General features: G+C 37.2%; 1 protein-coding gene across 3 annotated transcripts; it reads left to right on the forward strand.

Moving 5' to 3' along the window:
* Window positions 1-3,555: 3,555 nt before the first annotated feature.
* Window positions 3,556-14,711, forward strand: LOC122079918 (putative phospholipid-transporting ATPase 9). Of its 3 annotated transcripts, XR_006140559.1 has the most exons (16): window positions 3,556-4,834; window positions 5,346-6,697; window positions 7,393-7,503; window positions 7,650-7,926; window positions 8,030-8,118; window positions 8,211-8,319; window positions 9,240-9,449; window positions 9,551-9,676; window positions 9,841-9,939; window positions 10,243-10,434; window positions 10,526-11,490; window positions 11,662-12,093; window positions 12,208-13,210; window positions 13,298-13,360; window positions 14,130-14,197; window positions 14,386-14,711. XR_006140559.1 is itself a non-coding variant. In XM_042646705.1 (11 exons), exons 1-11 carry the CDS (start codon window positions 4,448-4,450, stop codon window positions 11,156-11,158), a joined length of 3,585 nt encoding a protein of 1,194 aa, XP_042502639.1. In that variant the 5' UTR covers window positions 3,556-4,447; the 3' UTR covers window positions 11,159-11,606. The 3 variants fall into 3 exon arrangements, 1 of the variants encoding a protein (XP_042502639.1); XR_006140558.1 differs by lacking the exon at window positions 14,130-14,197; XM_042646705.1 differs by lacking the exons at window positions 11,662-12,093; window positions 12,208-13,210; window positions 13,298-13,360; window positions 14,130-14,197; window positions 14,386-14,711 and having other exon boundaries at window positions 10,526-11,606.
* Window positions 14,712-25,006: the final 10,295 nt, after the last annotated feature.

A 25,006-nucleotide genomic window follows, 5' to 3' on the forward strand; every position in this document is an offset into this window, starting at 1 on the left:
AAAAAAAAAAAAAAAGAAGAAACATACCATAAAATGCACCAAATGCTTTATTTCGTTTTTTCATTCCCATAGAATGAAAAAACTTGTGAAATATTTTTTTTGGAACATTACCAAACGCAGCCTAACTATTAACGTACAACTAATATGTTTTAAGAATATAAGAATAGAAGATATAAGATTCGCATCGACTTTCCATGAACTTATCCATGAACTTATCCTCAAACCCAAGTAGCCAGTTGCTTGACATTGAACTAGAAGCTCATTCCCAAATTCTATCCATTTTCCTTTGTTTTGAATGTTCACATTGAAATGACCAATCACCAGTCCCATTGAGATTTCTCAGTTCGAAATGTTGAATCCCACTTTTCCTTGCTAAAGTCCTTCCCCAAATGCCGCGAACACCCACTTTTTTTTCTTTTTTTGGTTTTTGGAAGTCACCTAAAAGGCTAAAAGTGCAGACAACCACTTTTCTGTCTTTACCATTACGCTGCGTTTGAATTTTGAGAATTCAAATTCCCCTGATTTAAGCTGATGTGTTAACAATATAAGCCAAAATACATAAAGCTGATTCCCGCGTTTCTTTGGAAAATTCCATCATGTACGCGGGCTTTTTGATTCCCATTTACCAGGAGAATTATCTGAGCAACTGTCCGACTTTATCCAGCTGATTTCATTATCCAAACGGAACCTTCCAACTTTCATACCCTCCACAATTACCAAATAATGTATGGTCCATCCCATTTTATTACTTCATGATTCCTCACTTTGCATGAAGAATCTCTATCTCGGTTGTTGAAGTCTTCAAAGGCATAAGGGCATCTTAACAAATCTATACCATTCTCTTGAATAAGGGATATTCTTTAAATAATAACCTTTCAATATTTATTCAAAAATAAAATTACTAAAAATATTCTTCTCTTACGTTGCGTTTGGCATGTATACTCAAAATAGGTTGTCAGCCTAGGATGCATTCTCCAGCGACAAAAATATTGTCATTGAAAAAAATTAGATACGGGTGAAATGATGATGCAACAAGTAAAGACATGAGTAAATCAGCCACAATGGGTGAATATGACCGTAAGGTCATTGCAATAGTGATTGAGAAATATTAAAATAAATATCAAAGAAAATGAAGAAAATTAACAGATTTGTACAAGATGACATAGAAATTTAATGAGGTTCATACACCATTGTGATAAGCTATGTCCTTGGACGAAGAAGAATATGATGATTCACTATGTTAGAAGAAAAATTACGATGATTTCTTAAGAACACTTAAACTTGCTGTAAGAAAATTGGTCCAGAAACCCAAACACAAAAAACCTCAAATCTCACTTACTTACATAACAAAACATCATTACATATAAAAACAACCACCCTTGGTTGCTTAATTCTCATCCCTTTAAACTTACAACCCTAAATCTAAGGGTGGTAGAGGGTTACAACCATTTAATTTCCCTTTTTCGTGTTCTCTTAAATCTTTTTTTTGTTTAATTACTTGTAATATACTGTGAATTGACAAGGGTATTTGAGTATAATAAGTATTATTTAATCATATTTTTATAAGCAAACCTAAACGGATCAAATATTATATGATCTAAAATAAAAAAATATCTTTATTCACATTCGATATTTTTCCAATGGAATCAGGTAACTTTTGTAAACCAATTTTTTGAATATGAACTCCTCTAAATGGATGTCAATACAAACACAAATTTTCATCCATCCATTTAATCTCAACTAGTTTTCTATGTTTTTGGAGTGTTTTCCATTATTAATGATTAGGGAGGGAGATCGACTGTGTTATAATAATGAGTCCACAAGGGGTATTTTTGGATAAAGGGTGTTAAATGGTTCGATTTCAGTGTAAATGGTTAGTTGCAATTTGTTGCAAGATTTTTTAGGTAAAACCAAAACCGAGCCATTTAATAATCAGTATCAGATATTGAAATTGAATAAACATTTTCAATTTAAATGGTTTTCTTATGTTTTCTAATTTTTTTTTTATCTTTAAAATTTGTAGTGAAATGGATATAAATTTTAACATTGAATTAAATTGGGTTTTTTATTATTATATGCTTTCTTTTAATAGTTATTTAATGTAAACTTAATTTTTTTTTTATTAACATGTATGTAAACTTAACATTGAATGACTAACTTTATGTACATGTTAATCAGTTTAACGATATACTTAATCAGATTATCAACGGCTTTAATATTGAATGACTAACTTATTATGTACATGTTAATCAGTTTAATGATATACTTAATCAGATTATCAACGGCTTAAACTGTTAAACTAACTAAACAATCTCAGCTTAAAACCAAAACCAAATCATTTATTATATGATTTGGATGTAAATGACTAGATTCCATTTTGAAAAACAGTTTCAATTTGATTTTGAGTCTTTTGATATCCTTATTTTGGAACAACAAAAGAAGACTAATCTAGTAAAACCACTGTGCAAGGAACCTGAAAATTTTCCTTTTTTGGTAAACACGGAACTTGAAAATTATTCACCTAGCACGAGAGCGATTACACGCTCTCATATGACCCTTCCTAGTTTCTACCCATACGTTGCATCTTACCCACCATGACTCGGCCATATTTTCATCTTCAAAAGCCATAAATCCTTCACACACACACTCTCTCTCTCTGTCTCCTCCACTCTAGTGTTAGATGAAAAAAAAAAAAAAAAAAAATTTAAAAATCAAATAAATATCCTTGTTATCATTTCTTTTTCTTTTAAATTATGGGTCCATGTTTATAACCAAGAAAGTTACAAACAAAATTTATAACTTTACTACAATTATCTCTAGCATAACTTGTGTATCCACTAAGATAGAAGGGTGATGTAATACATTCACATTAGTCCTCTCTCCAATATAGTCCCAAGCTCCAAGTTATTGTTAGATGGTGTAAAGTTGTAAACCACGAAGTGGAAGGATAATACAATTAATGAAAAAAATGATGCTATCCAGGAATGCGACCGTTGGGTCTAGACACAAAAGAGGTTAAAAATGACCACCCTACCATCGTAAAATGTAAAAATATTCATCTTATTGATGTTTCCACGTGTACTATCACTGGCTTCGGCACTGATTCAGGTGCCACACTCTTGAATAGAAAATCCAATTTATACCCAAAAGATGAGAATTGCGAGGTGGATTACAGTTCAGATCGTTCACGAATCGTTATGGTGCCTCTAAGTTCGGCTCCTCATTAGATACTAAATTTTTTTTTTTCCAGCTGGATTTCCTCTAGAAATTGGTTTAAGCCATCCAAAGTGGCTGGTGCGACGACTGAAGTTGAGTTTTCCAATGGTAAAATTACACCCTTTGTCCCAATTGTAAATTACTCAAAGAAAGGAAATGAAGGTTAGGAAAGAGATGTTACAAAATCTGTTGTAACCACCTTAAATTATTTATATCTTTTCACAGATTACTGCAATGTTCCCGTGTAAATCGTTTCTGCCAAATTTCTATTTATAACTCAACAAAAGGAAATTTTGATTTTATATATCTGAGATAGAAACAGAAAATGTGGTCTGCTCCTGTATCAAGTTTCATAGTAAGAAAACAAATACACAGAAGAAGAAAATCCCATTTTGGAAGAATTTCTGGGTTGTTTCCCATAAAATTCAACTTCTGTGAGAATGAATGATTAATACCTCGAATATTCAAATTTCTTTTATGAGATTTTTGTTTTTAATTAAAAAGTTGGGTATTTAGATTTATTTATATATATATATTTTTTTTTCTTCCGTTTCTTTTGGGTTAGTTTTACCTGGATTGTCTGTCAAATTTGAATTTTCTGAGCTTTGAGACCTGGGTATCTCCTATTCCCATATGGGCGTGTTTGATTCGTCGCTCTTGTCTGCACGTCAAAGGCAGAAGAATTCGAAGTCTTTGCGTTTAAAGCCTTTGAACCATCATTACATGCCACCATCTATAAGAGAACTGCTAAATGAGCTTGTTGGTTATGAATTCAGTGGCTATATTTGGGTCCTGACAAGTGGGTTTAGCTTCTTCTCGTTGACGGACAGAGATTTCAGTTCAGGGAATATTTTGTGAATGAGAGATTGTGGTCTTATTAAAAGATTTTGAGAATCTCTGTTTCTTCCTGGGTATTATTCCTTTTGCCACCTGGGAGAGTTTTGTCTTTTGATTCTTTTTTGTTTAATTTTTTAATCTTCTGGGGGGCTTGAAATTTGGTTCAGGATTCGTTTACATTTTCTGGGTTTCTGATCTTAGCAGTAGTTGCCATATTTTTTTTTTTAAAAGGGTTTTCTGGGTTCTGGGAATTGGTGGTGGGAGGTTCTCACTTGAAGAAGCTGCATTTCATCAGAGATTTTTCTGTTGAAGTTGCAGTTTTTTGTTGGTTTTTTGGTGCGTTTAGCTGTGTTGTGGTCCTGTAGATTGGGGGTAGAGTTGGTGTTGGCAAAGGATGGCTAGGGGAAGAAGAAGGAAGCGGCTTTTCAGCAAGATCTATACCTGTGGGAAAACATCTGGCAGGGAGGAGCTCTCACAGATTGGTGGACCAGGCTTCACAAGGGTGGTCTTCTGCAACGACCCAGAAGGCTATGAGGCATCGGCCTTCATTTATGGAGACAATTACGTGAGAACCACCAAGTATACGCTTGCCACTTTCTTTCCCAAGGCCTTGTTTGAGCAGTTCAGGAGAGCTGCCAACGTATACTTCCTCATTGTTTCCTGCTTGTCCTTCACACCTCTTGCTCCTTACTCAGCTATCAGTTCTGTTTTCCCTCTTGTTGTTGTGATTGGAGCTAGCATGATGAAAGAAGCCATCGAAGATTGGCGGCGTAAGACGCAGGTATCATTTATCCTGCCTCTCCTTTTATGCCTATGCTAGTTTTCCTGGATTTACTGGATTGTTCTGATGTGAGCTTGACATAATTTCTCAAGCCATTTGATTGGAGTCATATGAGTTCAAATTAATTGCCTTAAGAAGTTACTTTCTTGTTTGTTTCTTTTTATTGTGTTCTTACTGGAAGAAATACAGATATAATTTCCCCTTCTTTTTTCTATGGGATGAGTTACTAGTCTCAAGCTCTCAGGAGTAAGAATATTTTGAAAACGGTTCCTTTTCTAAAACACACTGGGGGTTCTGGAACAGTTGGTTGTACCATTATAATTAAATAATAGCATTTATATTCTAGGTATCCTCATGTTTTTCTGCTATATGAGTAGGCTAGCATCCTTTGGATCCACCTTCCATCTTAAAGTTTCAAGACATGACCAAGTTTTTTAGTATTCACTTTTGACTTTGTACCTTAGCTAGTTGTTCCATATGTTTATTGTTTGTTTGGCCATAATGTTTGCAGGACATTGAGGTGAACAATCGAAAAGTTAAGGTGCATCATAGTGATGGCAGTTTTGATAATACAATGTGGAGGAACCTGAGAGTTGGAGATATAGTGATGGTGGAGAAGGATAATTTCTTTCCTGCTGACCTTCTTTTGCTTTCATCCAATTATGAGGATGCCATTTGCTATGTTGAGACCATGAACCTTGACGGGGAGACGAATTTGAAACTGAAACAAGCACTGGAGGTAACTTCAGGTTTGCATGAGGAGGTTAACTTCCGTGATTTCAAGCCTGTCATTAAATGTGAAGACCCCAATGCGAACCTGTACGCTTTTGTTGGAACTATGGAATTTGGAGAGCAACAATATCCCCTTTCACCCCAGCAACTTCTCCTTAGGGACTCAAAGCTCAGGAATACAGACTATATCTATGGGGCTGTTGTTTTTACAGGCCATGACACAAAAGTTATGCAGAATTCCATGGAACCACCCTCTAAGAGAAGCAAAGTTGAAAGAAAGATGGATAGGCTTGTCTATTTCTTGTTTACTATGTTGGTTTTGATTTCTTTCATTGGATCTATCTTTTTTGGGACTACAACTAGAGATGACCTTGAAAGTGGCAGGATGAAAAGGTGGTATCTTAGACCACATGATACCACAATTTATTTTGATCCCAACAAAGCAGCCATTTCAGCAATTTTTCATTTCTTAACCGCCCTGATGTTGTATAGCTACTTTATCCCCATCTCCTTGTATGTATGCATAGAGATTGTCAAAGTTATGCAGACAATCTTCATCAACCAAGATCTGCACATGTACTATGAGGATACTGATAAGCCTGCACATGCTCGCACCTCAAATTTGAACGAGGAGCTTGGCCAAGTTGACACAATACTTTCAGACAAGACGGGAACTCTGACCTGCAATTCGATGGAATTTATAAAGTGCTCAATCGCTGGGACAGCTTATGGTCGTGGGATCACAGAAGTTGAAAGGGCTATGGCTAAGAGAAAAGGATCACCATTGGTTCATGAGGAGGTCTATGATGAAGGCCATGTAGAGAATTCTGTTGATGAAAAACCTGCTGTTAAAGGCTTCAATCTTAAGGATGAAAGGATCATGAATGGAAAATGGATTAATGAGCCATGCTCAGATGTCATTCAAAAGTTCTTTCGCTTAATGGCAATCTGCCACACAGCCATACCTGAAGTGGATGTTGAGGGTGGGAATATCTCATATGAGGCAGAGTCCCCAGATGAGGCAGCCTTTGTGATTGCAGCAAGAGAACTTGGCTTTGAATTTTACCAGAGGACACAAACGAGCATCACACTGAACGAGTTGGATCCAGTGTTTAAAAAGCAAGTTGAAAGGTTAGTTTCTCTCACCGTATATGTAGTGAAGAAACCATTCATTGTGTGGCATGACTTCATCATATAATGCACTTCTCTGATGCATGGCATACTATGGGCTGTGTAAACCATCTCTGTTTATTGTCAAAATTCCCAAAAGCACATCAACTGGATAAAAGGTCCATCCTTAAAGTTCCTTCTTTGGCTGCTTACAGGAAAAAGGGATAGGAGTTCCAGAGTTCAGGCAAGCCCCACTACATGGACCCATATAAGGGAGTAGGGACCAGAATAAGCACTTTGTTGTCTAGCAATCTGCACTGTTGCTTTTAAAATTGTAGAAACTCTTAAGAGATACCATGGATATAAAAACCTAGTTTAACTTTCCAATTTTATCTTTTTTCCTATTTACGTGCCAGAGGAAAGAAGTCGTAATCGTGTTGTTTTTTAATCCTGCACAAAAGAAACCTTCACATTACTCCTAAATATTATGCTGCTTCTGATCAATGTCATCAAAATTCTATCTTGTTTCACCCTTTATCTGTTTGTGTGTATAAGCATAGGCACCCACGTGATGCTTATGAAAACTGCTTTCTCATTTGCAACATGTATGTCCATATGTAATATCTGTACTTCACATATCAATATATGTGTGTAAGCGTGTTGATATTTCTTGTACCACATGTCTGAATATTTAGTCAATACTTTTCCTTTTGCAGGACGTATAAACTTTTGAATATCTTAGAGTTTAATAGCACTAGAAAGCGGATGTCTGTGATAGTAAGGAATGAGGGGGAACAGCTTCTATTACTCTGTAAAGGTGCTGACAGGTTAGTAAACTGCAACATTGACTTCAAATGTATATGATTGTCAAAAGGACCCTAAGACATACTCTGCATTGCTAAATTCTTGAACCATAGGTCTTTAGTTCCCATTTCCAAATACATGCTAACTGCCCTACAATTATTTCAAGCAGCGTCATGTTTGAAAGGCTTGCAAAGAATGGGAGGGAGTTTGAAGTGCAGACTGAGGAGCATGCGAATGAGTATGCTGATGCAGGATTGAGAACATTGGTGCTTGCTTATCGTGAACTCAGTGAGGAGGAATACAGAGAGTTTAATGAGGAATTCACAGAGGCCAAGAACCTGGTCAGTGCAGATCGTGATTTAAGGATTGATGAAGTGGCAGAGAAGATAGAGAAGGATTTGATTCTTCTTGGTGCTACTGCTGTGGAGGACAAATTGCAACATGGGGTGAGTGGAAAATACTTAAAAGGAAAAGAACTATTAGAGATTGAACTTTATTGAGATTAGGTGGAGGATTTAAGAATGAAGTTTATCCTTTTGTCTCTTGTAGGTTCCAGAGTGCATTGACAAACTTGCGCAAGCCGGAATTAAAATATGGGTTTTGACTGGAGATAAGATGGAGACTGCAATTAATATTGGGTAAGATTTCAAGTTTTGATTAGTTTTTCTTTCCTATTTACTTATGGTGAATTTAGTTTGTTCCACATTTCTGACTTGAGTTAATTTTGCAGTTTTGCATGTAGTCTGCTTAGACAAGGAATGAAACAAATAATTATTAACTTGGAGACGCCGGAAATGAAAGCATTGGAAAAAGAGGGAGACAAGTCTGCCATTGCCAAGGTAAACTCTAATTTTCCTTTTGTTCTTAACTCTTAGGTGTTTGAGGAACTTTACTCGTTGAGGATGGCATTTTATAGCCTTTTGTGAATCTTCACATAGTGGGGGAAAATAGATCCAGTCTTAGAGTGAGACATTTGTAAGCACAGAAGAATAATTAAAAAGGAGGGAGAAAGAAAAAGGACTTGGATGAGGTAATGACCAGTTCACTAAGCCTAATCTCGATTTGCTGAACCTGTTAATGCCCTTATCCCACAAAAGCAGGTCTACATATTCACACAAGTGACTTTAGAAAATATCCCCTCACTTTTTTAAAGTAGAAGTTTGCAATTTGGATTATGTTAGTAAATCATTCTTAACTTCACTAAGCAGTTTGTTTCAACATGGACATTATTATGTGTGCTGGTTTGCATGTTTTCAAGTTTTTTTCTTATATTTTGTAATTGCCCTTGAGAGGCCTCCACCACCTGATAGTTTCTTCCTATTTAAGGGATGAATGTATTTGGAATATGCCTTTTACCCTTTGGAAAAAAACCCTATAAGCCCATACGTTTTTTCACTAAAATGATTTCTAGAAGCTCCAGAAAGGCAGTAATATTGGCAGTGATATGCATTCTAACTGCCGTAAACATCTATATCAATCTATTCGAACTATAAAAAATCTACCCCACTTTTTTTTTTCCTTTCTTTTCCCACACTGGGGGGGGGGGTGTGAGTGCATGTATTCTAATGCTATCAAGGGGATAGAAACTAATACCTACCAGAAAATATGAGAGAAATCTTGAGAGCCTTTGTATTCTGGTGAAGGTGCCAAGTTGTTTATTAGCAGATCTAGTGTTTTGTTAAATAAAGTTGTAAAATTCTAGGTCAATATGATGTTACTGAGTATAATTTTTATCATATATTTCTGATGACCATTTTAGGCATCGAAGGCAAGTGTGATCCATCAGATAGATGAAGGGACGGCACATCTCACTCCATCAAGTGGAGGCTCAGATGCATTTGCTTTGATGATTGATGGGAAATCACTTGTATATGCTCTGGAGGATGATGTTAAGAACAAGTTTCTAGACCTGGCACTTGGTTGTGCATCTGTTATATGCTGCCGCTCATCACCAAAACAAAAAGCGCTGGTGGGTGGATGTCTTTTTAAGCATTATGTTGCATGAGTCTCACTTTAGTTAACATTACTTGGCCCACAGAAGTATTTAATATATATATTTTTAATATACAGGTTACAAGATTGGTCAAAGTTGGAACTGGTAAGACAACATTAGCAATTGGTGATGGGGCCAATGATGTGGGAATGCTTCAAGAAGCAGATATCGGAGTTGGCATTAGTGGTGTCGAAGGGATGCAGGTATGGATAAAGTAGTGTTACATCTCTATTTCCCCATTTTTTGTGGTCCTAATCTATCCCATCTAGTCTGAGGTAAATCGTATTGATAATGACCCTCAAGCGTCATTTTAATTCATATTCACTTCATTCCTGCTGAACCCTATTAATTACATTATGGTTTTCAGGCAGTCATGTCAAGTGACTTTGCAATTGCTCAGTTTGAATTTCTGGAGCGTTTACTACTTGTGCATGGCCACTGGTGTTACAGAAGGATCTCATCAATGGTATGACTTTCTTGTTTTGGAATTTCAAATAAAAACTTTTGAGGAGTTGCATTTAGCTTTATCTGTTACTAAATTAGTCCTTTTGCTGTCTGGAAAGTTTTTTTTTTTTATAACTACCATGAGAGCATGGCTTGTCTCAACTTCCTGAGTCTGCAACCACAGAGCTACTACCAACCCAAATAACCTTTTTTTTTTTTCTGTTTTCCTTTTGAAAACCCAGAACTACAGGACCCTAAGCAGTCCTTACAAAACTAACTTATATAAAGCCTTACTTGTAATTGTTGTCCTTCTGGTGTTCTGCAGATATGCTACTTCTTCTACAAGAACATCATGTTTGGTTTTACTCTCTTCTTATTTGAGGCATACTCATCATTCTCCGCACAAGCTGCGTACAATGATTGGTTTATGTCATTGTATAATGTCTTTTTTACGTCACTTCCAGTCATTGCTCTGGGTGTGTTTGACCAGGATGTATCTGCCCGGTTTTGTCTCCAGGTATGTCCACCATCTGCCATGTTTTTTATTTTTATTTTTTTGGTCAATATTTTTCTGGTGGTGGTTATTACTAACCCCTTTAATTTGGCAGTTCCCTCTATTGTACCAAGAAGGTGTGCAGAATGCCCTCTTCAGCTGGCTTCGAATATTGAGCTGGATGTTCAATGGAGTTTGTGGTGGCATAATCATTTTCTTCTTGTGCACAAATGCATTGGAGCTCCAGGCCTTCCGAAAAGAAGGTGAGGTTGTCGAGTTGGAGATCATGGGGGTGACCATGTACACTTGTGTTGTGTGGGTTGTGAATTGCCAGATGGCAATCTCTGTCAGTTATTTCACCCTGATTCAACACATCTTCGTCTGGGGTGGAATCATGGTTTGGTATCTATTCCTTTTGGCCTATGGTGCCATGTCACCTACGTTTTCCAACACTGCCTATGAGGTCTTTATTGAAGCATGTGCTCCAGCTCCCTCCTACTGGCTTATTACACTCTTTGTTGTAATCTCCAGTCTTATCCCCTACTTTATGTTCTCTGCCATCCAGATGCGATTCTTTCCCATGTATCATGGGATGATACAATGGATAAGAAAAGATGGGCAATGTGAAGATCCTGAGTACTGCCACATGGTGCGTCAGAGATCAATTCGACCCATCACAGTTGGTTTCACTGCACGGATTGAAGCTAAATCTAGACATTTGAAAGAGAAGCTTCGTCACAGAACATAATTACAATTTTGGATGGGTTACACACTTACACTTGAATGATGTCAGGCAAGGTAACTTGGCGGAAGGCAAGCAGATGCGTATAATTATTTAGTGAATGAGAGCATTCACTTTCTCCCACTTGACTGTTAAGGTTGCCTTGCTAGTACCAGTGTCAGGATAACAGCTACTGGCATTCTCTCCAACTGGTCACAGATAGCAGAATCTGTTGTATACTATTCATTGGACGGGCAGAGGAAGCCCAAAATCTGTAAATTTTGATTCTTGGCTGTCTCAGGCCATTCATCGCCACCCCACCAAAATTTCGACCATCCATCTTGTACTATTGCCAAATTGTATGTAGTACTGTACAGAAGAGATTCATTTCAGTTTTGACAGTTTTTCTTTCATTTTTTAGAAAGAAGAGTATATGATGACTTTTCTTTTCCAATATATACCATTTTTTAGTGTACGTTGGACTTTTTGTATTTGGAAGTTTGATTTTGTTTGTGGATGCTTTGCATCAGGATTGTTCTTTGTTCTAACATGTCAAATTTGGGTCAGAGAAAACTCGTTGATTCCTGTGATCAGGTCGGGACTTGATGCAGATGTGTTAAACCTCTGAACTGGTCCATGGTGTTGCTGAATGGAAACCGACTCTCTTGCATTCTGCCCCATTAAGAAACTCGGCAAGTTCATGAGTCATGAGCTTGCTTGTTCACTAGTTTATGGTTATCCATTTAGAAGAACATTTTGCAAAGCTTTATGACAAGATTGGAAAGAAAATTTCTCTCTCAAATACGCAAGAGATATCTTTGAACAGCAGGCAAGCTGGGTTGTGCTTTCTTCCAACCTTTGATAAGATGATGTGCTACAACAAATTTCACACACTGAAACAAGCACTAGATCTGGCAAGTTGTAAAATGCTGCATTTTGAGCAAACTGGGTGCCAAGTAGAGGTGAGGATCCATAGTGTCACCCAATGTTATCTGTGGACATTTATTAGTTTTGAGTTTTCTGACTTATAATGATTATTATTATTATTATTATCATTATTTTTTTTTTTTAAATAGGTATATACATATATAGAATAGAAGTCGTTTCAAGAACCAACCACCTATTTGCGAGAAGCTGAAACCACTACAACAAAATTTTCAGTACTTCCCCGATATTCTTCAGGAATATTACCTCTTGATATGAAGAAGACTGCGATGAGCCTGGTTGTTGAAAATCTTAAAATTCAGTTTATTTTCCAATGTTAAATTGTCTTCATTGAACTTTTGAATATAGCATGTAACAAGTCTGGTAGAAGCACAATCTAGAGGGCCATGTAGTATATTGGTGGTTAAAAGGTCTACCGGTTTAGAATGAGTTTTTACTATCACATGTGAAGTCCTTTTTCTTGTTAAATATGGATTAGATTGGAACACAAACTCATTGAGAATAAAGCATTCATAGCATGAGATGAAATTTCCCAAACAGACTCACAAGGAAAGGCAGAAAGTTAAGAAAGAAAAAGATCGATTTGGAACAGCACATACCAACAAAATTGCAGAGAATGAAAACCAATACTTCCACTTCTGATGTAGTTAGCATCCTGAAAATATTTGCATAGTTGGCTGTGATTGTCCTTGAACTCTTGGTTATAAGGTTTCTCTTGTTCTATGTCAACTGATTTTAACCATTCTGTTTCTCTTGTAGTTGTAATTTCTTTAAGAATCCTATCTTGTGGGATATCCCTACCAGGGCAATGGGTTCCGCATTGTCAGTTTGATCCTTGGATGGAAAGAGTTTTCAAGGGTCTATTTGTTATGTTCTGTTAAAGTATTTTTGTTGTTCTTCTGTTCTTTTGGAACAATAAAAGAACAAAAACATGTTTGGTAACATTGATTCATTTTTCTATTCTTCTGTAATGAACAAGGCAACTTGAACACACTGTTGAGATAACAAAATTGAAGGAGCAAAAATTGAAAGCACCCCCGTATCCTCTTCTCCTTTCTCTCCCTCCTCTCCCAACTTCATCTCTCTCATTGCAAAGGCTCACTCACCGGCCGTTGGTTGTGGAAGCCCCTGGAGGTAAGTCTCCTTCCCTCCCCTTCTCCCTCTCTCCCTGACACCCATTTTGAGGGTTGGGAAATCTCTGATTTTCTCACCATTTTGCAGGTCTCATGCTTCGTCCCAATGGTCGTGGAAGTTCTGTTTCTAGGGTTTCGAGGTCTCCGGCAGGTATATCTTTTTCCTGTTCTCTTTCTCTCTCTCTCTCGCTTCTTGTCATCAATGCTTCCTGCGTCTCTGCTTCTGAGCTCCTGTAGGTACTAGGGTTGGAATGTGATTCATCTCCCATTTCTTTCCAAAATTGTGGGGGTTTTGTGTGGGGGTGAGATGGGCGATTTTGTATGGGGTGAAATGGGATTTTCTTGGTTTGGAATTGCTGCTATTGCAACGGGGGTTTTGTGTGTAGGGGTGCAGTGCTCTGTTCTGTCTGGGTGTGGACAACATGATACTGTAGTGTACTATTGATGTCTTCTTCCTCTGCAGAATACACAATAGACATTGCAATACGCCCATGATAATGGCAAATGTGTATAAACCATTGACAGTGAAGAATTACAGAATCTGTCTATTTTTCTTTTTTCTATCCTTTTTTCTCTGTGCACTTCCATATATCTTTAGTTTTCCGCTGTTATATGCCCATGATAGTGTTATTTATGAAGAAACATTCATGTGTTTTTCAAGAGAGAGTGATCGGAACATTAAAGTGGATGCTAGTTTAGGTACGAACCAACTCTATAGGAGGATTGATACACCAGTTTCCAGCAGTTAATTCACTTCTTCGAACAGTCTTCCACGGATCAGTAAATTTCAGAATAGAATGCTAACTGGGATTGATTGGGAAAAAAAAGCAGAAATTACATTCCCCTCCCCTTACATTTGCTTAATATCAAGTTCACCATGTATTTTCATATATAGCAATAACCTCCCCTCTACTTTGAAGGTTCTATCAAACGACCGTAAACTGACTGACGCTGTTAAACTGACCTGTAAAAAGCCCAATTTACCCTTGTAAGTAATATTATTCTCTTCCTCCTCTCTCTTCTCTTCATCATTTTCACCATTTCTTTGAAAAACCAACCTGAATGAGATCTTGAAAACTTGAGTTTGGAGTGGTCTCTCTCTCTCTATATATATATGGATTTTAAATTCGGTTTTCAGTTACAGTGATTGTTGATGGACTGTTGTGTCTCCTACAGCAAAATTCCCAGAAGGTGACGAGAAGGGGATAATCAATAAGAATGATCTTTGCCTGTACGTCTTCGCTTCCAAACCATCCAGTGGCGCTGCAATTTTTAAGTTCTAGTTCCTCTTTCTCACTCCCCAGTCTTGAATAAAAGGAATTGGAAAAACCTCTGTTTGGCTGGCTTCATATGTGAAAGACAATGATCTGGCCTTTCTTATCAGTTGAAATAAATAACTCATGTCTTGTAACATTGTGATCTTTGTACAGTATTGAAGAATTCTCTCTCCTCTTGAATTTGCACTACTATTTAAGAAGAAAAGAATTTGAAGTGTTGCAGTACAGGGAAGTGTTGCAGTACAGAACCCCAAACACTGAATCAATATTGCTGCGCTTAACACTGAAATGAATTATTGGATTCTAACCAAGGCTCCAAATTTCGATTTCCAACAACCAGTAATTCCAATGTAAAGCTTCAAAGCCACCTGTTACGTCTCCGGCACAGGAATCTGATTGGGAAATAAAACACAATCGTCGGAGTTAGGTAACCAAGTGGACGGATAGAGCTACCCTCAAACAGATTCAACGAATATGAAATCATTCTGGCACTTGGGCGAGTCAAAGCTCGTTCCTACATTGGGTAAGTAGTGAGCTTTGGCAACCATTATGGGGTAGGTGAATTCGTCGTCATCATCGCCCAACATCATCACTTTCAACAGAGTAAAAGTGAGATTAAGATCCAAAAAGACGCATTTCATCAGGGCATTTCTGCGAGCTGGCATCATAGCACCTTCATGATGCGAGTCAAATTGCATGCCAATCACAATAGGAGATGGAGAAGAGAAAGGGGCCCGCGAATAGAAAATCTGAGAAAGGGTTAGGGTTTAAAATGCAAAAGGAAGAAGAGGCAAGTGACTCGGGGTTTTTTGGCCTTTGAAATTGTGGTTTTAGGGATTTTAACCCCGTCATTCATATGGAAGGGTAATTTGGGTAGAAATTTAACTACTTCAGTGATGATGTCATCACTTAACAGGGATATCTAACAGATAAGATACGTTTGATAGAATCTTCAAACTGGAGGGGAGGTTATTGCTATACATGAAGTACGTGCGGGGAACTTGATATTAAGCCAATGGTCAGGAGATGGGAGTGTAATTTCCTAAAAAAAAAAAATAAAAGATAGGTAGAAAGATTTGGATTGAGCCTTTCTCTCACTGGGGCCTCTCACCCACTCCTAGGCACCTCACCCAAGCTCACTGCATCTCATAGCCATGGCATAAAACCAACTCTATTTTTTTCATTAATAAACTTGAATCATTGGTTACAATGGTTGGTTTAAATATGCTAAGCCAAAGCCTTACAAAAAGGAAACTATTCTTCCTAAAGACTTTCCTAAACTCAACTTAATTAATTGCTTGATGAGAAATAGAGCTAATTAGGAAACAAATCGATCCTCTTTGTCTTGTTGTCCAATGCTTGACTAAAGACAAAAAAAAGCTTCCAAAATAGAAACTATAAAAGTAGAAACTTAAACCAAAGAAGTAGCAAACATTATGCCCCATCAAGATCCACCAAATCTCTACCAAAAACAGAACCAAATCACTGTTCATGTGAATAGTGTTACGTGAACACTGAACAGTAACCGTGGGTACTGTTCACGAACATTATTTGTGAACAGTAACCGCGGGTGCTGTTCATAAACAGTATTCATGAACAGTTTTTTCCCTGAATTTGATTCTCGTCCTAATCTTCTTCATTCTTTGATCTACATAAAACATTAATCTGTTTTCAAGAGACTGATGGGAACCTGTGAAACCCTGTGATTCTTGTTTTCCATATGGGGGGGGGGGCGGGGGGGGGGGAATGGGTCAAATGTTGGAGCTGTCTTGAGAAATATTTAGAAGCACCGAAGCAATTTGGTGGTAGAACAGACAACTCTTTGTTTGAAGCAAGCATTGAAAGCAGGCTACTAAATTTCAAACTCTGGTTGAAAGATCACAAACCTCAAAATTTCAGCCAATTTCAATCGTACTCCTATAAATGGGAGACACAAGAAACCTTGGGTCGTTTGAAGTAGATGTTAATTCCGTGGTTCAGACCGAAGAAGCAATGTCACTCGATCATTATCAAACTGACTGCAATATTTTTCTGTCAGTAAGGATACCACCAGAACACCTTCTACTTCTAGTAGGCGATGAACTAGATAAGAATCATTCTCAACGAATCCATAAGAAATGACCAATTTTTTTCATCGGGTCCGGGTAAAGACCAAAAATCTTGAGCGACTGATACGGCAGAACAACTCAAAAGATAACGTACCTTTTGTTCATTATTATTACAACTATAAACTCCTCCCAGTCATATCCACCCATTCAATCAGAGTCATCAGATTGGGAGGTTAAGGTTACTTGATTACATAGGGACACTATTTTTATCTTGGTGTGAAAAGGGAGCAGAAGAGAAGGTAATTGGTAGGGTACTAGGATTGCAGTATTTAGATGAACCTCTTTGACCAATTCCATTTTTTCTACCAGGTACAGATTAGAAATTTATGTCCAAACTGTGTTGGACAAATTGAAATTATTGGTTTTGATTTTACAATTCAGGAAACTTGATCAGTTTAAGTTTATGTGGTAGTTTTTGTCTCTGATACCCTTAGATTTGGTAATTCCTTTGCTCCCCCACCCCACTCTGTCTTGCATTGCTCATAATAACTACAGTGAGACTGAAGAACCTGCATTTCACACTTCATATTTTAAGATATTTTATCAACCATCTGAGGGAAGATAGGAATTTTATCTTGACTTGAAATCCCTTCCATTTTCAATAGAAACAATGGAAGTAGTACCCATCTATGTTAGGAAGTCAAGATTCTACTGGCCTTGCACACTGGCAATATTACATAATTTCATCTGTGAATGTAAATTTGAGTTGCATTGGGTGCAGCTGATGTGTTTTATGTGTCCAGGCCATGCATGTATTTGGGCTGCCCAAATTCAATGCCACACTACATAACTCCTCTCAAAGCTGATAACCTTCCCCCTGTGTTGATCCAACAAGTCCTTTCTGATGTCTGTCTTATCTCAATTCCAACTGTCACACTGCATCAAAGAAGGTTAATACTTGTTAATGGGTAAAGAGCTGGAACTATTTAGGAATAACCCTACAGAATCTTGTTGATTGGTGATGGGTACATATAATGCTTCTCTTGATGTAGATTGTTGAGTGCTTGACAGAAGCATTTGCTGCCAAGTGATAATTATTGCCATATCTTTGAATAGCCATTTCCTCTGCTCTGAGAGATCAAAGCTGTTCCATAGGTCTTGGATATATACCACTAAGAATCATATCTTTACCACCCACCAACACTGCTCTCTTCATGTTTGAGAATTTTTCCTCTCAGTTGTATTTTCAAAGTTCTGAAACCTGAATGTCAAGTTCCCTCCATTTTTTCGTCAGTGAGAATTGGGATGAAAAATAGAGAATACCTTAGAAACCACCATTATAAATGAAGACAGAGAAGATGGGAAGATGGATCTAGAGGTCAGTTCTCTGTAAAGTCTTTACTACAAAACTTTTCATGTGATAAAGAATCTGAGAATGGGGATGAGGCTTTCATTTGAAAGATTCCTCTATCATTTCATATGTTGATGATCCCTGGCACCTCCGGGGGGGGGGGGGGGGGTGTGAATCAATCAGTGCTTCAAAACAAATTCTCTCACAAAATTTCTGTTCAAAATCCTGTGGAAATTCCACAAACACATTTGGTCGGGGCAATACCGGATTTACCAATCACACATGCATGTCTACCTCGCAATCACTATGTGGTTAGGTCTACCGGACAGTGCACCACCACTATGCAGCACACGCACACAAAATATGCAATAAAGGCATAGGGACATAGCACACCATATATACGTGGTTCAACCAAGCTGCCTACATCCACGAAGGAATACTCATTTAGGGTTTCGTATTTTCTCAATACTCACATCTAATTTGACCACTACAATAGCCCAGGTATTACAAAATCTGCTTCTGACTCCATTACAGTGCAGTTTAGGGCTGCAACCGCAAGCCAATCAAGCCCCCACTAAATTGGTATTACAATATTAAGAATCAAATTCAATTGAAAGTCCCAACCCAATCACATCAATATATTAGTTACAAAAAATTACTTGTAAAGTGTTGGATTATATCTTTTGAGCAATCCTGTAATCAACCTTCTGTTTAGAGCCTCTGACACAACGTGTACGCACTCCAATATTCAACATAGCTCTATGGTTTGATTTTTCATATTTTTCGTGCACAGCTATTTCTGAAAGCCAAATAGTTGAGGTTTATATACATGGGGATGTTCTATTCATTCTCTAGAGCGCGCAACACTTTGCAGAACTCAATTCCGATCTTAAATGAGAGAGTTATCCATGTTTTATTGAAACCCTCCCAATCAGGGGCCTAGTTAGCAATTCGGCCGAATAATTTGCGAATTATTCGGCTGAACCGAATTTTTCTGAATTAAATTAAAATTCTGACCGAATCCGAATTAAAAATAAAATTCGGTAAAAAAGCGAATTTTACTATATTGAATTTAAAACGCGAATAATTCGGACCAAACCAAATTAAACCGAATTATTCGATCCACTTAAACAATATTTAAAAACAAAAAACAAAAAAACAAAAAACAAAAAACAAAAAAACAAAAAAACAAAAAACAAAAAGTCATATTCGCTTTTTTGACCGCTTTTTTGACCGAATCCTTAAATTAATCAATTGAATTATTCCGAATAATTCTCAAATCCAAATTTGCTAACTATGATCAGGGGCGTTTCGTACTCCGTCACAGACAAGAGCGGCTTCTAGTTGCAATTGATTCAGTCTGACGCATGTACAGTAGTTTGTATGTCCGACCAACAATAAGGTTCGTGAGAGCATCTTGTCCGTCACCTCTCTTTCGCATGCGTGATCCTTCACAGTAGCCATGGATCTGGAATTCGTTGACGTGGCTGCAAGTAGGCCACCCAAATATTGATCCTGTGTATGCCATAGTGCCAGTACCTAGAACATCAACCCAACCAGAGAGTCGAGAATGGAATCTAGATGCTAAAAAAGAGATTTTACATCGTGAACGGTGAACGACCAATGACTGTGTGTGCTACAGTCGACCTCGATGACCCCAAATGTTTTTCTCAACTCGAACACATACAAAGCTGCACTAAATATTTCCCATCCTATAGGAATATACAAATAGTTTATTGCATTTTACTACTTTTTAAAAGAAGAATACCCATCTTACAGTGGAAGATTGGGGAAGAATGTGCCAAATGGAAAACATAAACATAGAGGGCGTATCATAGATTCATAGTTGCATTGATCCATTTGAGAATCTTATTTTACCTCTTATCTAAAGTGAATAAGACAAGGGATAAATAAAGGGAGGTGATTTTTTCCAACTATCATTCAGACAGTCCCATAATTAAATATAAGATAAGGTTAGGCATGCTGTTGACTTTCTTGGAATTAGTGGCTCAATCAGTGAGAGGATTAGGATTAGGATGGAAGGGCATTGGGTATTTTTTCCAAAGGAGGAGGAGAGAGATAGACATTGATTTAGGTATGCAACCGCCTTTTCCCTTAAATATATATGTATATAGTTATGGTTTATATAAACCACTGTATATTTGATTGCGGTTTACAACTACAACCATGTACATCCATAGGTAACTACTATAACTCGATTTAGACATACCGCATCCATATAGCTATGTATAAGATCGGGGTTATGATCCCTCGGTAGGAACTTAAAGGGAAGGATTACTCTTGGACATTCAACAATTGTTAAAATAAATCACAGATCTCTCTCTCTCTCTCTCTCTCTCTCTCTCTCTCTATATATATATATATATATATATATAGCCACAGTTTATTTATTTATTATAATTAAATATCTATATAAACATCAATTGCCAAGTGCACTTGGTGAGATGTGGTATGCAAAAATCTCATGCTCATCATATATAAACAAACAGCCGCAATTTATGTGTACTCGAAGCGTCATCAACTGCCACCATAGAGCCTGCGCAAAGTGCCTTATTTGTACACTTTTCTTATAGTGAAATATTTAGTGGACATAAAAATCTACCGCTAAAGGTTTTGTATATATTACTTCTATTTAATTAAAAGACAAACTATGGATTAGATTTAACCAAGTGAAAAAAAATCAAAGTATTAGAGGCGACTTATTTAAACTATTGCTAAATATTATGTAGCACCATTACATTTATTTAAGTTAAAATTTAAATTATTTGTGGCACATAATATAAACACCACTCAAATGTGATCTTATAGTGGTGGAAATTATAAAACTGCTTGCAAAAATTTTAGTATTAGTGGTGCTAAAAGGTATCTTTTAAAGACTATGTTGGATTTTATATATTTATTATATAAATTAAGGGAAGATTTAAATTACTTTTTGGTTTCTTGTGTCTTTTCATTTCATATGTTCATCTTTCCATCTTCTTGCATGACCTTTTATGTATTTATAAAGTTCACTCAACTTAGTCTCTTTATATTTGGGACTTTGTCTCTTCATCTTTGGGACTCTTTTACCTCAACTTTATGAGAGTCTTGTCTCTTCAATTTGAAAGATTTCATTTCTTCCTTTTCTTGGGAGACTTTGTCTCTGCATGACTTTTCTATAAGCCTATTTTCTTCTATAAATAGAGAGAACTTCTAGCCATTGTACTCACCACTGCCAATTGCCAATTACCAATTACCAATTACCAACTATCAAGTTTACTGAAGCCAATATGTGTAATCACATTTGTGCTGATTGAACATGTTCTACTCTTATATTTAAATCTCTTGTAACTATCCTATATCAACTTATGGGGGCTGATCCCATGGAAACTGATGTGGGTTGATATGGTCTTGGGTCCCCTCACCTTGTAAGCTGGTTTATGGGGTTGAATTCTTCCAGGACCGTAACAGTGGTATTAGAGCCAGAACATGGATGAGCGGGTAGAAAGGCTTGAAGATGAAGTTAGTACTCTCAAGGAAAGACAACAACAAATTTTCTCTAGACTAAATGATCTCTTTGAGAAATTCGTCTCATCTTGGCCTCCTTCTCAACATGATGTGGGCAAGAACTCAAGAGTTCGGTCTCAAGGAGAACAATCCCCAGTCCATAATTCAGCTTCCCAGATGGCAACATGTCAACAGAGCTTTACTTCCAGGGTGGTCAAATTGAATTTTCCACGTTATAGTGGGAATGAAGACACAACGAGTTGGGTGTGTCGGGCCAAGCAATTCTTTGAGTTCAACCAAACTACTGAAGAAGATAAGGTGGCTTTAGCCTCCTTCCATTTAGAAGGGGTTGTTCAGTTATGGTATCAAGTCCTCAAGTACGATGAGGGGGTGGTGACATGGCGCGACTTCTGTGACGTGTTGCATGCACACTTTGGGCCAACTCCGTTTCAAGACTTCTTTGGGGAGCTAGCCAAGTTGCAACAAATTGGCACTATTCGAGATTACCAATCCCAGTTTGAGAAGCTACTCTCAAAGGTGGGTTCCTTGCCACCACCAAGGCAAGTTAGTTTTTTCATTAGTGGATTAAAAGACTAGACCAAGGCTGATGTACTTGCTAGTCGTCCCACCACTCTGTCTGCAGCTATTGGTTTATCTAGACTTTATGAGTCTCATGATTTGTCCCTCAAACAAGTTGACACGATGAAAATTCTGTTGGCCACTCTACAATTCTAGTCAAGAAGTTGTCACAAGTTGAGTTACAGGAGAGGCGTTCTAAAGGTTTGTGCTTCAATTGTGACGAAAGGTTCACCCTAGGGCATCGATGCAAAAAACTCTTTTTAATTGAAGGTTTTTATGAAGAAGATGAAGATGTCTTGGATTATGGATGACATGGCATTGAGGACACGCCATATCTTAGCGGGAAGGATTTGTTACGTGTCCTCATTATCACATGTATAGGGTTAGTAATAGTTGATATTGCATGTGAAGGGGTTAGTTGTTATCATATGTGCAAGGTAGTTATTCTATGTAAGTGGTTAGTGCCGTTATTATATGTAGGGTATGAGATTAGTAGTTATCACCACATGTAATGGGATTGGTTAGTAGGTTATTGAGCTGTGGTAGGGCTGTGAAACATGGGTTTCATGGAGTAGTTGTAATTAATCCAATGTGTAACTTCTTAAGGAGGAGAATGCAATAATGAAGATAGGTTTTGAATCCCTAAAATTTCTCTTTGGAGATTGAGGATTGGCTACCTCCTAAACAAGACAAATTCCGTACAATTTGATGTTTTCTTCCCTAAAATTGCTCAGCCAAAATAAGGAACACAAGGACATGTACCAGCTTGGTATCAGAGCAGTCGATCCTCGGCCTAACTCGTGTCTGGAAGGGGAGACATGGTGCCAGAGTGAGAGCCTCTAGGAAAGGGGTACTTGCTGCTAGGCAGAAGCCTTGGAGCAGAGTGAAAACCGCTTAGAAAGGGTTACCTAATCAGGAGTGGGTCACCGTGGACGTCGGGTTCAGAAATATGGTGGTATGTTATGATCACATATCAACTTATGGGGGTTGATCCCACATCAGTTTCCTATGAGAGTTGATGTTGATTGATATGGTCTTTGTTCCCCTCACTTTGTTAGCTGGTTTATGGGGTTGAGTTCTTCCAGGACCGTAACATCTTTCTACTTAAATTTGTTTCAAGTGTTTTACCTTTAGTTTGAACACAACGTTGGGGCACTCAAAGGGGTCTAGCAGATGCTTGCACAACTACTAGGGATGTCATTGAGCTGTTTTGTCTTGGAGGCCGATATATAACTCCCTTGTTGCACCATTAGGGGCTTCTATGGTCTTAAGGAGACTATCAAGTGGCACAACTTAATCCATCTATTTACCCAGCATATTTTGCCATAGGATTCCTAAGAGTAGTGGTACAAAATCATTTTGAAGTCTCAACAATCAAAGATAATTGTGTTTCTCTCAATATTCTGGTACAATACTCAAATTGTTGATAAATAAGAAACAATACGGACAAACAATGTCTCAAATTCTATAGACAAATTCAACCATATGCATTTTCCCTTGTAATTTTACCACCCAAATTGATAGGCAATCATCTCTAACATATACAAGTACCGACTTAGTTTCCAATGTGGTAGATATTTAAGTGGTGGAGAGCATTAATAAATTGTACATGAAGGAAACATCAGCTAGTATGATAAATGTAGTTATATTGATTACGAATGATTCCATAATAAACTAGTGTTTCTTGTATTATAACTAAATTTACTTTTTAAATGTTTACTTAGTTATATAACTACTAATAAAATGAAAATAGCTAATATAATTAGGAAGAGATCGGAGAAGTTGATGGTTGTGGCTGTTACATGTCTTAGTTAGCTCCTTAATATTTTAGGATAATTAGATTTTGAGAATGATAGTTTATTGAAATGTTTGGTGAGACATCAATTTTTTTTTTTTATATGATATGAATCAATGTTGGGAGCAGTTATTCTTTGCAGTAAGTGTGGTGGTGCGATGAGCATCAGATGGCCGAGAGCATTTGGGTACGCACCCTGACGTCATCTTAGCCATCCAATGCTCACCGCACCACCGCACTCACTACAGAGGATGTTTTCACCAATGTTGGTTACTAAATATTGACAATTTAGACAGCGAACGAGTAGCTGAAATCTAATCCAACATTTCTTTATTTAATTTCTCCTTCCTAGCATTACCACTCATTAATAAACTATGTTAGTTGGCTTAATTGGGTCAACTCTTCTTCCCTCCCATTCATAACCTTTCATTCTGTTATGTTTTCTTAGCTGGCTGCTCATTCATACCCCCACACCCTTTAATCAAATCTTCGTTGGGTGTCAATCAGTACGGTTTTGAAAATTTGGTATGATTTTGGTTTAGTACAAGAGATGGAAAGAAGAACCAAAACCATACCTCAAATGCATTTTCAATATCTAAATTATATCAATTCAGTTCAATTTTGATGCAGTTTTATTTTCGGTTTCAGAAACTGGTTCTTATTCAATTTAGTTGTGATATGGTTTCTATAGGTTTCATAAATCATGTCATATATAATATATATTTAGGAATAGGTAATTCGTTATAGTTCGGTTCATATCGAATGATTTTGCCTTGGATACTGAAACCATACTCAAATAAAATTCATTTTTTTGATACCGGAACCACATCGATCTTAATCAATTCAGTTTTAGTACTATTAATGGTCGATTTTGGTATTTACATTAATCTAGTTACATTTAAGAAAAGCCCTCTATTTGTTATCATCTTAAGGTATATATACAAAATCAGATTGGTAGGATCAATCAAGTTGATAGATGTTGAGATGAATGAATGTGACGACAATGATTTGTTCCCAATTGGAAACATCTTCAACTCTTTGGGAGAGAGAGCGAGGCAATAAGGAGTTACCACCTAGATTTACAGCCTAGGAAAAAAAAAAGAAAAAAAAAAAAAAAAAAAAAAAAACAGAAACAATAAACAAAAAACAAAATTTGACTGGGTAAAATAAAAACAGGAATGAGACATGATCGGGATACTTTGGCTTTGTACCTAGACTATTTTGTCAAGGATCTCGTGGG

This window comes from Macadamia integrifolia, chromosome 5 (assembly GCF_013358625.1).
Source record: "Macadamia integrifolia cultivar HAES 741 chromosome 5, SCU_Mint_v3, whole genome shotgun sequence".
Lineage (NCBI taxonomy): Eukaryota > Viridiplantae > Streptophyta > Magnoliopsida > Proteales > Proteaceae > Macadamia > Macadamia integrifolia.